This window comes from Equus przewalskii, chromosome 27, assembly GCF_037783145.1.
Source record: "Equus przewalskii isolate Varuska chromosome 27, EquPr2, whole genome shotgun sequence".
Taxonomy (NCBI): Eukaryota; Metazoa; Chordata; class Mammalia; order Perissodactyla; family Equidae; genus Equus; species Equus przewalskii.
The window spans coordinates 33,615,083-33,633,759 of NC_091857.1; the positions used below are offsets into that span (position 1 = coordinate 33,615,083).

An 18,677-nucleotide genomic window follows, 5' to 3' on the forward strand; every position below is an offset into this window, starting at 1 on the left:
TTTTGATTGGATATGAGCTTTAAGAATGCTAGGTTCTTGAGCATCTGGATTTTGTCCTCCTTTAAAGAATGTTGAATTTTGTCCTGGCAGGCTGTTAATTTGCTTGTAGATGATCTTGATCCTTCGATGTTTGTTTCAGTTAGTTTGTAACTGTTAGGACAGTTAGAAGGCAGCCTTTACTAGAGGGCCAGGTTAGTCCTCTTCCTAAAGCGTGGGTTTTCTGAGCGCTCTGTTGAACGTCTGTAGTGTTTGTCGGGGTTTCTCCGTCCTAGGTGACTGGAGCACTTACTGTCTCCCAGTCCTGTGAGTTCTTGGAGACGTTCAGCTCACAGTCCGCGGGCAGGTGTTCTTGCCTGGCCTCGTGGACCTTCGTCCAGCACCTGTGCAGCTTAGTACTGGCCAAGGAGTCATGGGGAGCCCTGGGTATAGATTAACGGAGCTGCTTCTCTGCACAGCTCTCTTCTTTCTGCTGCCTGCCCCGTACTTTCCAGCTGCTCAGTAGCCTTGAGCGCTCATCTCCAGCTCTCCAGCTTAGCGAGCCCGCTGTGTTCTCTTTGGGCTCCCCCTCTCTACGCTGTACTCTGGCAGTTGTCTCCAGAGAGAGCACCAGGGTGCTTGTGGAGCTCACCAGTTTCTCTTTGCTCAGTGATCCCAGGTCTGCACTGCCTGTGGTCCAGTGTCTGAAAACAGTTAGCTCATGTGTTTTGACCAGTTTCATAGTTGTTTATGGTGGGTATGCTGGTTGGTACCACATACTCTAAAATGGTCAGAAGTGGAAGTCTTGCGTTATAGGCTTTTAAGGATAAATGTTTTTATCCCTATCCCGTTGTTATTCTTGACAATTTAATAGACCAATTTAATATTTCAGACCGAAAAACCTGAACATTTATGTCTTACATGAGTAGTTTCATTGTATTTGTAGGTAATTGAATATGCTCTTTCGGCTACTAGGTTAAAACGTGTGTGTGTGTGTCTACACATGCATTTTGTAGTGACATATGTTGGCCACTAACGAGGGTAATAAGAAATCAGTTCTTTTGTCCTTATCATTAGATAATTTACAGAGTTCTAACATAGTTTTGCCTTAATGTATATATTTATTTAACACCCAGCATGGAGCCAGACACCGTGCTATGTGCTTGGGATGTAAAAATGAGTAAGAGAAATTGACTGGCAAACAATAATTCTAGCCTGTGCTATGATTAGACTATTCTTTATTTCTGACTCATGAGCCCTTCACTTTTAAAATACTTCCTTCATCCTTACCCCTTAAAGTCCCCTCCTTCTCTCTCTCAACCATTCCTTCACATTCTAAATATTCTTGATAGATTCACTTCATTCTTTCATTGAACAAATATTTATTGAATGCAGGCCACGTGCCAGGCACTGTTCTTGGTACTAACAATGTTGTGGTGAACAAAACTTACTCGTGGACTTATATTCAGTTACCCTCTTAATTGTGTACCTTTATTTCCAGCCTTCGTTAAAAGTGCAGTTAGCTATTCCTTTAACATTTTACTTCTCCTTCATTATGGGTATGTCTTGTTACTAGGGACTTTGCAGGTTTCTTCCCATGTAAGGTTCATTTCCCTCCCCTCATTTCTTAGGGAATTGTGTCTCAGAAACTTTGCCTCATAAGAGTTTCCACATTTGGATGTTATGGTTTTAATTAACTTGAATTATTTTCATTTATTTTTGTTCTTTATTATTCTTTCTCTTTAAAATCTAATGTGGATTAATACTGTCACAAGGATGGTTCCCTATCAACATATTAATGGGCGAGTATAACAAAAGGAGATCCAAGTTAGCTGCAGGCGGAGCTAGGCCTGGGTCTTACATCAGAGATCGGTGGCTGTTACTCTCACTCAGGGTCTTCTCGCAGGCTTTTCGATTTGCTCTCTCCTCTGTGTCTCCGTCTGCCTTTGCAGTCTGATCGTCTCCCAGCCTCTGAGACCTGTTCATGGGCTGTTTCTTTGTAGAATTAGTGCTGATCTGTCCTAGTGTCATGGTCCGTAGTTGTCATAGTTTCTTGCTAGAACATCGTAACTTCACTGGAGTGAGGAAGCTACTTCATTGTTTTAGTAAACTATTTATTTACCAACAAAATTTTAAAAAGTTACGGAAACATGCTTATAAAAGATCTATATAGTTCAGAAGGATATAAAAATGCAGATAGGACCCTACATGCATACTTCTCTAGCTTGCCTTTTATACTGTTTAGCAGCAATTTAAAATGTTATTGTGGAATTGAACTCCAAATAATGATTTTGAAGAGAATTTTGAATTAAATATTATAAGTTCATCGTTAAATTACAACATCCGATACTGCAGTGTGTATTGTGATATATTCTTGGGCTTAAATAATCTCATAGCTAATGTTTAAATCAGTTGAATAAGGATTCTGTATAACATGGTGGATGCCAGGTTGAACCACATGAAATTGCTGTTTTGTAGGCTAAGGGAGGTCTGCTATCAGCAGTTTCATATAGTTCAACCCAGTATTTATCGTCATCGTCGTCTATTATAGGATGAGCTGATCCTTTTTCTCATTAACATTTGAATTAAAAGGGAAGATGGAAACTTTCAAAAGAAAAAAAACCCTGGTGATTTGCTTAATTATAAAATCAGATTGACAAGGAATTCCCTTATTAGTGTGTCTTCTTGGAGTCTTATCATAGGAGAAGAATGAATGAGTGGGTGCTTGAAATACTTTATGGCATTGTGGGAGGAAATTAAACTTGAGTCTCTTTTTGGATTTCATACATAGCAGTTGAGCTAAGAAAGGAGACAATGAGCCTGTGACAAACATTCCGATATATGGACCACCATAGTTACTAGGCCCCGTAACTAGTGATGTTACTAAGTAATTATGATAGATGGCATAGTAAATAGCTAAAAAAGGTCCCACAAGTGAAAAACATAATTATTTCTTATTAACCCACATTCAGATTACCTACGGTAAATTTTGAAAAGAATGTCAGATTATTTGTCACCTAGCATAGCACCCTTATGCATGGGAATGTGTATTAGTCTTTTTTTTTTTTAGTCTCTTTAGAAAAAACCCCCACAAACGCCATAATCTAAGTAGGAAAGTAAATCTGTTGGAAAAGAAAAGTCCTGTAGTGTATTATGTGTTCAGATTAGAGCTTATTTTTAGATTATATGCCACTTGCATTAGTTAGAAAATAGCTTTCTTTTGCTAAGGTTGAGCCATTAAATTGTTTTTCAGACGCTATTCAAAGCAGCGTTGGCATCGTCTGGTGGCTTGTTAGAAATGTAGACTCTCAAGCTCTGCCCTGCATCTGCTGAATCAGAATCTGCATTTCTCACAAGGTTCAAAGGTGGTTTGTGAGCACGTTAAAGTTTGAGAAACACTGTTATACACCATGAGTGACCCTGTCACCCCTCACAAAACAATGGCACAGTAACTTCTCAGTAAGTGCTTGTGGAATTTAATGCACATGTTTGACTGGAGCTAGATTCAGAAAATGAAACAAGTATTTTAGGAGGATGGTTATAACACTAATAATCAAACAGCAGCTATCCATTTCTTTGTAATTCTTTCATAGCTATCTGGCTATCGTAATATTATCCCTCTGTCCATGCAAATGTGTCCTTGAGTCTAATTCTGTCCATGCTGGATGAGTGGTTGTTGTCTTGTGATTATGCGTGTGTGTGTGTGTATACATACATACACAAGTCAACAGTAGTATACAAAATGAAAGGAGTAATTAAATTTTGGGGAGTCGAGGATACATAATGTATGTTGTAATGTATTAAGATAGCTAAACAATAATAAAACAGTTTGTGTGTGTGGGGAGGTGTAAAAACTTGAGTCGAGCAAAGGTAAGAAAGGAACATAAAGCCGTTGGGATAAATATGTATAGATTAAACCCAGCTACATACTGTCTAAAATGTAAGGAAATGGAAAGGTTTAAAGTAAAGGGATGGACAGAAGACATACCATGCAAAGATTAAGAGAAAGTTTGGTGAAGCTGTACTAACGTCAGACAAGGCGAAAAGCATTATTGGAAATACAGAGGAGCAGTTTATAATAATGACAAGTTTTATTCATCACGAAGATGTAACAGCTCTACGTTTATGTAATCCAATAACATAACTTAAATGGGAGATTTTTAATACACTTCTCTTGCTGACTGATAGAACTAGATGAGAGCAGAAATAGAAAGCACTTATAAGAGAAGATACTTAATAAGATTAATACACCGTTGATTAGACTGATCACAAAGAAGAAAGAGAAGGCCTCATTAACCAGTCTTAAGGTGAAGGGGATCTCACTACAGTTATACCTACTTGGATTGAAAAGCTTCTAAGAGAGGATATTATGAAGAACTTGATGCCAGTGTATCTGAAATTTAGATGAAGTAGACATACTATTAGAAAAACACAACTTAATGAAACACACACCAGAAAATACAAAATCTGAATAGTCCTATAAAGGAAACAAACCTTTAACTGAAAAACCTATGCACAAGGTCCAGATGGTTTCACCAGTAATCTACCACAAAATGATAATCACGGCCAAATTGTATTCCAGGAATGCAAAGTTAGTTTAATATTCAAAAATCAATCAGCGTATTTCCCCACATTAACAGATTAAATTAGAAAACTCAGCGTCACTTCAGTGGATGCAGAGAAAGTATTTAATATAATTCAGCATTCATTCATGAGGAAAAAATTTTAGCAAACTAGGACTAAAAGTAAACTTCATTAATCTGATAATGGTTATCAGTTAAAAATCTACACCAACTCCAATACTGGAGAAATGTTGAAAGCTTTCTTTCTGAGGTTGGGAGTAAGGCAGTGGTACCTCTATCTCCTCTTTCAGTCGTCACTGTCCTGGAGGTCCCAGCAAGTGGAATGAGGCCAGGGGGATAATAAAGATCCAGAAGGAAAGAATGAAATTGTTCAGGTGCTAGTAGCTACTTATTAGACAGTGCAGATAAATCCATCATTGCAGAAAATTCTGTTGGACAGCACTGTTTACTAGAGACAATGCAGTTTCAACCAAAATGCCAACATAGGTTTGTTTGTTTTGGTAAATTTGATAAGCTAATTAATTCTAAAACATATATAGACATGCAAAGGTCTAAGAAGAGCCAGAATATTCTTGAAAATCAAAATTCTCTGCTAGATAGTAAAACTTGTATAGCTATCATGATTTAGACAGTGTCTTGTTCTTGTACAGAGACGTAAGAAATCGAGGTAAGGGGGCTGGCCCCGTGGCCGAGCGGTTAAGTTCGTGCGCTCAGCTGCAGGCGGCCCAGTGTTTCGTTGGTTCGAATCCTGGGCGCAGACATGGCACTGCTCATCAAACCACGCTGAGGCAGCGTCCCACATGCCACAACTAGAAGGACCCACAACGAAGAATATACAAGTATGTACCGGGGAGCTTTGGGGAGAAAAAGGAAAAAAGAAAATCTTTAAAAAAAAAAAAAAGAAATCTAGGTAAGTCTGTATCCAGTAGAGCAGAATAGAGAATCCAAAAACAGATCCCAGCACCTCTGGGTCTGTGATTTATGATAAAGATGGCCTTGCAGAGCAGTGGGGAAAGTTTGTCCTTTTTTTTTTTTTTAATAGGTTAGACATTCGATTTATTTATTTATTTATTTTTAAGATTTAAAAAATTTTTCCTTCTCCCCAAAGACCCCCAGTACATGGTTGTGTATTTTATTGTGGGTCCTTCTAGTTGTGGCATGTGCGATGCTGCCTCAGCATGGCCAGATGAGTGGTACTAGGTTCGCACCCAGGATGCGAACCAGCAAACCCCTGGGCTACTGAAGCAGAGCGTGTGAACTTAACCACTTGGCCATGGGACCGGCCCCGAAAGTTTACCTTTTTAATAATTGGTTCTGGGTCAGTTAGATGTCCATTTTTTGGGGAAATGAAACTTGATTCCCATCACACCCATACGCAGAAATCAAGTCCAAGGGCATTGCCCATCTCGATGTGAATGGTAAAATCCAACTTCTAGAAGATAACATAGAATTTCTCCTTGACTTTGGTGTAAGGAAAGATTTCTTAAACAGACAGCAAAAGTACTAATTCTAAAACAAAAGTTGATAAAATTAAGAGATTTGTTTTCACCAAAAAATGCTGTAAAGAGAGTGACAATGCAAACCACCTGTAACTGATAAGGGGCTTGTATCCAAAATATATTAAAAAAATAGAATGTTTTTAATTTTAGAAATTTGTCATGAAAAGACTTTCTTGATAGAAAAATGGAAAAGCAACCTGAATGGGCGTTTCACATAAATGGATATCCAAGTGCCCAATAAATAAATGGAAAGGTGCTCATAGTCACCAGGAATGGGATGATGGCTGTGTTTTTTTCCCTTGTCACAAGTTCGATTGCTGGTAATTGTTTAAGCTATATACTAATGTTTTTTGCACTTTTTAAAACATAAGTTTAAACATAGTATATAATAATGACATTTAACCAGAAGCTAGTATTTTAAAAAGTGCTTGTCGTGTGCCAGGCTCCATTTTGCACGCCTACTTGTGGTATCTCATTTAACCTTCGTAGCAAACCTAAGGGAATAGTGTTACAGTGGTTAAGAAATTTGCTCTTCAGAGCCTTAGTCTTTTTATTTATAGGAGCTATTTATGTATCAAGGACCTCAGTCTTTTTCATATATACTTATATTCCTTCCCAGTTTTTTGTGTTTGTAACATGCAGGTCTAAAGCCTCCCTTTCTCCATTGTTTGATGTTTAGTTTTCCAAATTTTTGATGTTGCAAACAATACCAGGATAAACATTCTTCCCTATCTTTGTGCATGTCATCCATTATTTCCTTAGAAGAAATTCCTAGTTTTTTTTTTTAACTAAACAGTTGCTCCACATAATTGAATTGACTGAATATATTTTTTTATTATGAGTAATGAAAAGTTTAGAAAAGTTGTCCCATCTATTGTCATAGGATCATTGTCCTTTTTCTTACTCAGATATTTATTAGTCATGTACTAATAAGGACCTCATGGTATAGTAAAGGGAGGGCACAAGCTGAGATCTGAAAGCAGTGCTAAGGCGGGTGACATTCAAGTTTAAGTAGAGGTGGAGGACTTGAGATTTGCATTTTAGAAAGGTCTCTCTAACCTTCTTATTGAAGAAATGTGGAGTTGCAGATGGGTTGGGTAAAGACAGAAAGAGCTGTTAGCAATCTGTTTTAGTCATCTAAGTGAGAGTGGGGCAGTGGAGATGAAAAGAAGAGGTTGTATTTAAGTGTTCTTTAGGACATGGAATCAGCGAGGTTGGGTGGCTGTTTGTGTGAGGTTGTCTCTGGAGGAAAACTCTAACATGACTCCCGGAGCTTCGATTCTGGTTGACTGGATGGAAGCTGGTGTCATTTGCTGTGCTAGAAAATAGAAGTGGAACTTATATTTGAGGGGAGTTGAGCTTTGTTCTCTTCAGTTTGCAGAGTCCATGCAACATTCAAGTGGGGATTATGTGCTCCACAAGAATAGGTACTATCCTTTTCATCCTTTACTGTTCATGACAGTACAGTAATTGTGAGTTTTAGTGAGCCATATATTAATAGCCAGAGCTGTTCTAAGTCCTTTACATGTATTAAAGCACTTAACCTTTACCACAGCCTTTTGAGGTAGGTATTATTATCATTATCAGGAAATTAGGTGTGCAAGGCCACACAGCTGGTACACATGGAGCTGAAATTTCAAACTGCAGCAGCCTGGCTGAGGATCTGTGCTCTTCACTGTTGGTCCACTGTATGTGTCCAAAGTAGACTTTAGAAAAGCACCCTGGTGCTGAACAGTATGACCTCTTGTATGGTGGGAGTTAGCTGGTCTTTTCAGGAAGATAAGCACAAGTATTCTCGGTCCAGAGTTGGTTGATTAGGGTTTTATGCTTTGCCTGTTTGGCTTTAGTCTGTGATTGCAAGTTTGGTTTAATATAAGAAGAAAGGTCTTTTTTTCTTTTTTTCAGAAAGAATTAACTCGTTAGTTAGCCACCAAATACTTTTATGGACCAAAGTGTTAATTTTCCATTTCTATTGTGAAAATCATGACCATGGTCCCAGGTTACCTGTGGGATGATGATTGACTGTTTGTTCTTAGGGAGAGCTTACCAGGTCTGGATTCTCTTAGGACTGTGTTGGAAGAGTCCAGAGCAGTTCACCGTCCTGTGAATTTGTTTTTGTTTATTGTATGCTCAACCTTAAATTATCTGTGTCAGTAGTGAACACCATTCGGAAAAATCTTTCACCTGGTTTGGGGGATGCTGGGGATATTGATTGCTCTACACCTGGCAGATGCAAAGCATCATCTCAGCAGTGTTCTTTTGAATTGGTTACTAAGGGGCTGATCCATTGTAGAGGCCCTTTGCAAGAATTCAAAGATTACTTATGTAATGTATGGTTCTCAATTGCTGAAAATCTCGTATGTGAAAATAAGTATTAAAGGTTATTGCTATTGCTTTACAGAAAGATTTAGTTAAGATTTTCTTTTAATACAGATTTATAGATACTCATTTTAATCACTGTGTATATTTTATACTATTTAACATACAATTGTTATGTTGAGTGACATATTCTTTTTTTTTTTTTTAAAGGTTTTTAATACTATTGAGCATCCTAAAGTCTTTATTTAAGGCACTATCAGATACGTCAAAAGATACAAACATCGGATATGAATACATCCTTTAAACCTCACTTCTTATCTTCTCGTAGGAGGAGAGACTTCAGCATGCAAACCTTCATCTGTTCGGCTTGCACCGTCATTTTCATTCCATGCTGCTGGCCTTCAGATGGCTGGACAGATGCCCCATTCACATCAGTACAGTGACCGTCGCCAGCCAAACATAAGTGACCAACAGGTTTCTGCCTTATCTTATTCTGACCAGATTCAACAACCTCTCACTAACCAGGTAAGTTCATGACATATCAGAAATGATTTGTTGGAATAGTAGTTTATTCCTTAAAATGGTAAAATAGTAAATAGGCAAGATACTTTCATGGTTTTCATTGCTACGTGTCACATGAGATTCTGCATTGACAAACTATAATGTTAAGAAGTTTGCATTAAAAAGTTTGTGGGTGTTTTAGTGTGTATTTCACTTAATTAAAACACTCATAATCATAATCACATTTTCTCATTCTATAATAGGGAGAGAAAAAGTTATTTCTAAAGAATATTAAAATAAACTTGTCTTATTTTTATGGAAAGCTGGTAAGTAGAAAAACACAAGTTATAGGAAAACAAGTCAGATTCTATTATAGTGAACTTATAGAGCTGATTTTATGCTGTTATAAACTACTTTAGTACACATTTATAAAAATAAATACAAAACTCCTTAAAATTAAAAAGAAAAAACTGTAATGCAAATTAACCATGCTATTCATTCTAACATTCAGACTAGAGATTCAGTAATTTTTCATAAAATGGATAGAGAATAAATGCTGAACTCTCTTGATATATGTACATATATGCATAGATATGTTTGTGTATGGTGTATTTTTAATCTCCTCCTGAATTAACTGCATCCAATACATCGATTTATGGTTTGGGGAGGATTTTTTAGTAGCTATAGTTGTAGTCAGGTTCTTTCCCCACTGGTATTGAGTGTGTTATGAGTACTGAAAATGACGGTTTTTCCATGTACCTAGGAATTTAGTTTGCCATTGTTTTATTTAGGTCTTTAAATAGATCAAGTGATGATCAAAAACTTGGAAAATTTCAAAGTATATCTTATATTGGATTATTTGAAGGAAATGTGTTTTCTCTAATTCAATAATATATGGTTTTAATGAGCAGTTGGCTGTAGTTAAGTAACATCATTATTAGGGCCACCATTGTATGTATTATAAGATTTTGTCAGTAGTTGAACTGGCTAAATGTATATAGCGTGTGGATAACATTCACAGTTAAATAGTGAGATGAATTATAGCAGGACTTAAGAATTTGTTTTATGCAATAAATTGGGAAGTTGTATGTAGGAAAGTTGAAGCAGTTGGTCGGAATGTTCAAGTTTGGAAAGTGTTTGTGTACCAGAAGAAAGTTGTCTGGACATCCAGAAAGTAGTAATAGCACAATGATCTGTTTGCATTGTACTTTTAAGAAACAAAGTATGTTTGGATTCATTTTCTTGCTAGTTTAAAAGCAGCCTTTCAGGCAGGGTGCCTGTTTTTAATCCGTTTTACAGATTACGGCTGAAGGGGCTGAGCTCCCATTTGTGACTTCTCCAAGTGTGTAAGCAGTATTCTCTGGGGTCCAGCCCAGGCTGCTTTCTTCTTAGATACAGTGTACTTTGAATTCTGACACCTGGCATCTGCAGAGGGCTTAAAGAAATTCCAGTCCTTTCAAGTTATTTTTATGGTTGTATTATTGTAGTAGATAATTTAGTTAGCAGAGTACCTATTTTTAGATACAGCTAACATCTTATTTGGGGATTATTTTAAAATAAGAGATAATTCACTTACTATTTCCATTTTAAGCTGTAAAATACTTTTAAGGATTCATATGATGTAAAAAGACTGTCTTTTAAGAAATAATATTCAGCCAAGTATGTCTGCCAAACTCCAGAAATTTCTGAACCTAATAAGGCAGTCAGATTAGAGGAGATCTTTCTTATAACTGAAGTGTAATACACTAAAACTGATGTGTGCTGATGTGGCATGGTCTACAAGTCATAAGACGTGAACTCAAGGTCTTGACTCATGATCTGGTTGTATGACTTGAGTTAGGTCACAGACCCTTCTGTCCTTGAATGAAAGATTGGGACCTTAGACTAGACTCCCCCAAAGTACTTTCTAGCTCTAAACTTTTGTAATTTCATTATTTGATTTCCATTGTTTGTTGTTAATATCCTTTAAAGAAGGTTTATTGTACAAGTTAATTGAAATGAGCTCCCTTTAGCATTTTATTTCTGGTAGTTAATCTTTCTTATATGAATGTTTCATACAAGTTTAAACACAGTTTTGTTCAAAAGATAAATTTAGGAAATGAGAAATGTGGTTAAAGTAAGTGTAGAAAAATATGATTGGTGTTTGGAATGCTGAATTTCTTTGGGCTGTTAGAGTTTTCACAGTGCCTTTCGTAGTTCTTAACTGTACTAGTCCTCTGGATGTGTGTTCCACACGCTGCTCAGCTTTATCAGTAGCTCTCGCACTAGCCAGAACGGCAGAATATAGTGTTTCTAATTCTTCATTATATGTAAAAATATGAGGTAAATATAAATAATTTGGATAATTTTAAGCTATAAAATAATTTTTTAATAAAGTCCTGGGGCTTACACTTTGGAATCATTTGAAGGAAAAAAATCCCCCATTATTTTAGCTACTGTAACTGATCTAAGCAGGAGGTACAAACTGCTGGTTTTCTTGTGCTTTGTGATCTGTGTCTTCACACAGAAAGGTCAAGAGATGTGAGCACTGGAATGGCTTTTTCTAGCTCCCAGCCAGACAGCCGAGGCAGCAGGATGGTGTCTTACCAACTTTGCTTTTTGCAATGAGGACACTGGGGTAGGGGGACGACTAGGCACCTGCAGCTTGGTGAGCTGAGCTCCTGGGTCCTCTGAACACCGTGGGTTTTCTTCCAGCTGTGGAAGGGAAGAGGGGAGCTTGTGCCTTACTGTCTGTTCTTCTGACTTTGTGACTGTAGGAAGCAGGAAGTGGAAGAGCCTCAAATGCTTCACGGCTGGCTTGAGTCCTGGTGGAGATTTGTAACTGAGTATTTGGAAAAGTTATTTTGTAATTCTGGATTTGTGCTTATGGCAGCACAATATTGAAAAACAGAAAATTTGGTTACGTAATGTGAAATCACAATGAAAATTAGTGAAGAGAGTGTTATTTAGTTTGTAGAAATTAATTTGTTCTTTCCATATATTTTGAGCACCTACTCTGTAGAAGGTGCTGTTTGAAGCACTGAAATACAGTCTGATCTGAAGGCCAGTTTTTTGTGGACAGAATGCATCTGGTTTATATATACGGATGTGCCGTGAAATAGTAACTTCTATTGCCAGAAATATATAAGAAAGTTAAGGTATTTAGAATTGGCTAATCGATTTGGCCCTGTAGGCAGAGTTTGGCCAGTTGTGGAAGAGGTTAGTAATGTTCTGTGAAGTGCCAAGCACATAGCACACACTCAAGTGTGGAAAAACATCGTTACTCGGTCAAAATTACGTTCATGTCCAATTTCATACGTGTACTATACATTTAAAATTGTCTTCTTGATTATGTGATGTTGATGTTTTGAGTGAGTGTAATTACTCCTGGAAAGGCCTAGTAACTGGTTCTTGTTTCAGATATTTGAAATACCAGTGGAATTATAAATGGGCAAGTTAAAAACTTAAACGCATTCACAGTTTTGTATGTAACTAGTTTTAATAAATACATGTTTTATTGGATTAATTATGCATGACTCAGTTATTTGCCCAACAAATAGCCCAAAAATGACTCAACCAAGAGGGTAAAATAGAGGCCTAAAATTGATCGGGAGCTCCTGGCCTAGAGTTGGGGTTCAGAACATGAGATTAGGTGTGAGACGGTCAGTTCTCATCTCACCTGTATTCTTCACTGGCTCTAGGACCTCAGTCAAGTAATTTGACATCAGAGTCTCAGGTTCTTATCTGCAAAATGGTGACAGGAACATTGCTTGTTCTCATGAGATTGTTGAGAGGATTACATGAGAGACATGTAAAAATATCCACACTCAAAACCATGTGTAGCAAATACTTGGTACTACTATTTTTATTTTATTATTTTTGACTACTTAAGGAGTTTGTTTGTCTCTAACACTAGTCACACCTTCTGTCAACTCTGATCACAGCGGTAGTGAAATATTTTGCTGATGCAGATCGTGTGAAACCTCAAAGCAGGACTGCTTTCCAGTAGCCGAGAAAGGTCTGGTCGAGCAAGTTACCTGCGTGGAACCAGTGCCAGGGTCTCACGGAATTAAAAGGGAAAACCTCTTTCATTACCTTTGATGCCTGTGGCATTCATTCACAGGAAGATAATTGACATGCTTATTACTGATATTGTCTGTTTGTTAAATTAAGTCTCCAAGGAATAGTATAAGAACAAAATATTCTGTGAGCCTCGCTGTACCTATTGTTTATATTTAGAAAAATAAAACAGTATACGTTTGAAAGGTGGTAATTCAGATTTTCTTATTAATTCCTACTGTCTTTTCAGACAGATAGTTATAATCACAGGTCCCCCCCCCAAACTTTATTTGGAACTTTAAGAAGGAGGATCATGAGAAGAGATGATAATTATTGACTTAATTAATACAGTAGTGCAGTGGATTTCCCATCTGGATAGCAACAACTCTTTGAAAGAGTTTGTGTGTGGATGCAGAGGAAGCTGATGTCACTGCTGGTCTGAGAAAGCGTGCCTAGGGAACTGCACTGATCACTCCGTCTTTTCCTTCCTCTGAGGTGGGGTTTCTTTCCTGTTCTGTCCGCTCTCACCTTGCAACCCTCCTCTCTTCTTTTTTGTTAGTGTGAGTTAACTTGGTTAATCATCACGGGACCCTAGACATTTTTGTGAGGCCTTGGTATGATGTGTTTACTGTCTCTCTGCTTCTCAAGTTGACCCAAGTGTCCTTTGAGAGGGGCTGTGTCAGGGGTTTCTGACTCAGTAGATTTTACTTGCATAAATGTCTATAAGAGCTAGACAGGAACCCGAAGATTGCTAGTGGTAGTGACTGTAGGTACCTTCATGTAATTAATTGGTTTTGAGGCTCTGTTGATTGCAGGAAGCCCTGTTGGGAACCCCTTAACTGAGGTATGACACGTGGTGGAAGAGTGGGGTGAGAACAGCAATCCAGGATCTTGCACGTGCTAGCTGCTCCATTCCTGCGTGTGTGTACAGAGGGTGTTCATGTCCCTGCTCTGTCCTTGTCTAGCAGGAAGCTCACAGTTGAACTCTGACTGCCTGTTGGGTGATGAAAAAGATTTGGTTCAGGATTCGGGGTGGGAGGGATTAATGGCGTATGGTTGACATGAGTTTTTTAAAAGAAAGTTTCATTAGCTTTAAGGTGTCCTTTGGAACTTATTTGTGGTCAGCTCCTAGCGTAATTGTAAGTAGGGATATTGGTATTATGGATCCATTTGTTTAAACAACAAATATTTATTAAATGCCTACTGTGGGCGAGGCACTGTTTTGGGCAAAAGGAATACAACATTGAACAAAAAAATCCATGCCCCAGCTGGGTCTTGAAATCCTGATCCTGTCTTGGGAACCTGAAAGTTGGGTTTGTCTCTGTCTGCCTGTTGTGAACCAGGTCAGGATTTAGAATAATTCAGAAGAAATTTTCCTTGGACTAATTATGTGTTGCAGAAGCCCTCTTGGGCAGCATTGTGCGTGTCTCCTGGACCAGGGGCATGCCGGTAATCCCACTTTTTAATTTGGGGAACAGGATTGAAGCCTTGGGCAGCTAGGCGTATTATCTTCTAATTTCATTTATTTGTTCCAGTGGTTGTCTTCATTGGAATCCAGTTGAAAGAGAGAAGTGAGAGAGAACGTATCATCTTCTAATGTGGATGTCTTTTTTTAATACATGTACACAGGTTATGGAAGAGGGAATTTATACCAGTGCAGTATAGTTAAAGTGCTAGTCTTTTCTGTCTATTTAAGGTGATGCCTGATATTGTCATGTTACAGAGGCGGATGCCCCAAACCTTCCGTGATCCAGCAACTGCTCCCCTGAGAAAACTTTCTGTTGACTTGATCAAAACATATAAGCATATTAATGAGGTAAGACTATTGATTTTTTGTAACAGCATCTATCTTGCAACAGAGCAGGGAAACAATTTATTTTGTGACCTATTTAAACACACCAAGTTTTTTTTATTCCCAATGATGGTCATATTGATGATTATTGTGAAGACTGGTAAGCTAATGATGTATAGATAATATAATCATAATTATCTAAAAGAAATAAGATACATTAACAAAGACTGCAAAAAATTAAGATAGTTGTGGATAACTTCTCCCTTTTTTCAAAATTGTATTTAATTATATGCTGAGTTATCATTTCTTTAATAACTCTTCTCCAAAACAAGAAAGGAGAAAGGGAGGGAATAATCACACTATAAAAGTCTGTAACTGTTAGAATTTTGCTTAAATGTTACGTATCTGTTTCTACTCTTAGCATGGATGCCAGGAAGCTTTGAGATATATTTAATACACAGTTAACAGGCATTTGGCCCAGTTTATTGGATCTGTCTATCTTTCTGTGGTTTTAAATTGTCTTTTTTAAGTTTTACATGTGTTCTTTTATCTGTATCTTTCATTGTAAGATATCTGAAAACCTTTCTTGTGGAAGTAAGTAGGATAAAAAACATAGAGGGCACTTTGAATTACTTATCTTTCAACTTGGCTCTTTGTCTCCAAAAATTATTTTTCTGGTGTCTTAGACCTTTGGCTTGATTGTCGTTTGCTTCTAGCCTCAACTCTAGCACCCTAATTAATTATTAAATGAGCTTTTCTGGAGAAGAGATGTGTGTGCTTTCTCTCCTCTTTTGGTTGGAACTCTACATCCTTTCACATTAAAGGCTTATCCTCTGCCAGCTTTAGAGCCATTTAACTATAAAGATGTTCTTCTGTATGTATAAATTTTATAGCAGTTTGATGCTGTTATTTGCATTACTGTGTCCGTGTGGCAAGATCAAATTAGAATAATCCAATGAGGAACATTTCTGAGTTGGCTTTTGTACACAATGTATTATAAAAGGTGTGCAAAACCAGCTTTTGATTATCTGAAAATATCTGATGAATTGTTAACAATTTATTAATGTCAGTTTGTTACTATCTGATAAATTATTTAAAAAGCTACTGTTAAACTGTTAACAGTAGCTTTGTTGAAGCTTGTTTTTAACTGTTTTGCCACCTTATAAGCTATAGTTTTTCTGATGTTATTCTACGCACTGTAATAGATAATTTCCTCAAAGTTACTTACCAATTACTTGGACTATTGCCTAGTCCATCTATTATTTTTTACTGATCTTAGAAACTATTTTATAAGAAAAACAGATATAACGAAAATAACTCAATCTGTGATCAGCCACTAGGTTTATGGCCTTCAGTGTCGGGGAGGGAAGGTAAGTGGAGGGAGCGGCTATTTTCAGTAATTGTTATGTTATTATAGGCTTAAAAAATGGACATGCCTCAGAGGGCTTTTTTATATTAGTAAGACATCAGTTCATATACATTCAAACTTTCGTTTTTAAAATCCTTTGCCTTAAGATCAAATATAAAATTGGGACTGACTGGAAGGAGGCATGAGAGAACTTGAACATGAGAAGGATGAAAATAGTTTATTTTGTTTGGCATTTGTTGATTATGTCAGCACGTACATTTTTTTAAGAATCCCTCATATTACACTCTTAAGGTCTATGCCACCTTACTGTATATAAATTATACCTTAGTTTAAAAAATAAAAGTAAATTGGGTCCTGTTACTCTTCTCAAATGGGACCAGTCACTTAGCATCTCCTATTTATAAAATATATAAAAACAATTTTAAAGTGAATTTCACAGTAGACATTTTTTCGTTGGTTAAAAATTGGTGTTATTGGTGTTATTCTGTAATTCAAATAGCAGCTATAGAACATTCTTTTTATAAAGAAAATAGTTTTTTAAATATTTGTTATAAAGAATAAAAATTCATCAGTTTCCTACTGATGACAGATTTGTCTTATATGTACTCTTGATATATGCCCCCACCCCCCAACTCCCAATAAAGATTTAAATTGTACAGTTAACACTGTATATTCTCATTTCAGGTTTACTATGCAAAAAAGAAGCGAAGACACCAACAGGGCCAGGGAGACGATTCTAGTCATAAGAAGGAGCGGAAGGTTTACAATGATGGTTATGATGATGATAACTATGATTATATTGTAAAGAACGGAGAAAAGTGGATGGATCGTTACGAAATTGACTCCTTGATAGGCAAAGGTTCCTTTGGACAGGTAATTTAATGGAAAATGCTGAATTTCATAAATTAGAAGGAACTTGTTAGTGAATCATGTTGTTACACCCTTTCCTCAGTAGTGTGCTTTCAATATTTGTAAATAGATCTAAACAACAGATATGTATTTGGATTATCATAGTTCTCTAAAGATAGTAAAATTCTATCAGCTATAAAAAATTCATTAGACTTTTTTTCCCTTTGCTTACTTTCTATAGCTACCAAGTACTTTACTAATGACTAAGTGGTTGGTTTTAATCACTAGTAGATAGGATTACCTCTTTTATATGGGCTTCGTATGGTCTACGGAAGGTTCTTCATTATGTGTGCTAGAGAGAATTACCTTCCTGTCTGATATTCCTCTTGAAAGAGAAAATAATTACCATTTTCAGTTGCACAGCAGGTGCCCTCTCACTCTTGGAGGCTTGGAAAGCCAGGGGCCGTGCCCTGGATTTTTCTCTCAGCTCCTCTTCTAACTATATCAGGCCTCTGAATGGGCAGGTGGTCTTCAGGACTTCCTGGTCCAGACCTCGCAGCATTGGCAGTGCTGATACTGTGATGGGGTAGTTCTGAGGCAAGGGTTCGCTCAGGCAGCTTCTACCAGGAAGAGTGCAGAAGGAACTCCAATGGACCGGATATTTTCTCTTTGTTCCTGGCTTCTTCTCTCCACTCAAACTCTCTCCTCCTCACCTGCCCACCCAACCCCAGTACAAAGCACAAAACCCTAAATACCTGAGTCTCTTTTCTCCGTTGTGCCCGGATCAAGAGCTATCAGCCCTCCGTCCTTCTGCTTTTAAAAAGCTTTCTCTTCGACTGTGGATCCCCCAACTATTCCCGCTTCAGGTCGCCCTCATCCAGTCACAGGGCTCTGTTTTGTTTGAGGCTTGATTTACTGTTAATCCCAGGCTCCTTTGCCTTGCAGCCTTTGTGCAGTGGGTCACTTATTAACCTGCAGTCCAAATACTTCTTGTGACTTTGCTGGCATGGGGATAGAATGGGGCTCAAAATGACTTTGCCCGAACTACCTTTTTAAAATTTTTTGTATTTGATGTTTTAAACTGTGAAACGTACATACTCTTACTTATCTGTTCCTGCTCTAAGAGAAAGCCAAATACGCATCTTTCAACCTGTGAGGAAAAGTTCATCATGTGTCAGTCTAATCATGCTTAGGACAGAAAGTGTACTCTAGGGCATTAGCAGCCACAGGTCTAGACCCGGAAGAGTCTAAGCTCTTAGACTGGTGAGAAAATGTGAGCAAGGTTGTTAGAAGACTCTGTAACTCTGGTGTGGGTCTACCAGGCCCTGATGGCACGTGTATAATATGTCTGCCCCGGTCTGTGATTTCAAGGAATTTTGGTAATTGTGCATAATTCAGGGACTTTTTCCTTGATCTGTTAACCACTTTTTCTTCTGAGTCAGGGGTTTCCCAGTGTTTTGGGACTCCCTCTTTATGAAGGTATTACTTTTTTGTCAGAAGCAGCCTCTGGTTCTCTGTGACAGCCTCTTAAGAAAGGGCCTGTCTGAGGTCAGCTCTTGCTGAGGCTCTGAGCCCCTGTGTGACAAGGATTGCTGGCTCCACCTTGGCGATTATGCCAGTGTTTAGACAGTTGCTCTCAGCAGGACAGTTTTCTAACTGTTAGGCTGTTGACCACGAAAATGGTTGCCATATTGCCTACTCTCTAAACTTGTTTCTCTAAATACTCAGTCTTTGAGCCCAAAGTGATTTAA

The 18,677-nt window shown here is 37.7% G+C and overlaps 1 protein-coding gene across 21 annotated transcripts in view; it reads left to right on the top strand.

Annotated features, from left to right (window-relative positions):
- The window catches only part of DYRK1A (dual specificity tyrosine phosphorylation regulated kinase 1A), a 134,613-nt gene that overhangs the window by 86,670 nt on the left and 29,266 nt on the right, over window positions 1-18,677 (top strand). For 12 of the 21 annotated variants that reach the window (XM_070597666.1, XM_070597676.1, XM_070597675.1 and 9 more), the window contains 3 exons: window positions 8,706-8,902; window positions 14,640-14,732; window positions 16,762-16,950. In XM_070597666.1, coding sequence (XP_070453767.1) covers window positions 8,706-8,902; window positions 14,640-14,732; window positions 16,762-16,950 — 479 coding nt within the window. Of the gene's footprint in view, window positions 1-8,705; window positions 8,903-14,612; window positions 14,733-16,761; window positions 16,951-18,677 lie in introns of all 21 variants that reach the window. The other 9 variants (XM_070597661.1, XM_070597671.1, XM_070597673.1 and 6 more) reach the window with 1 other exon arrangement.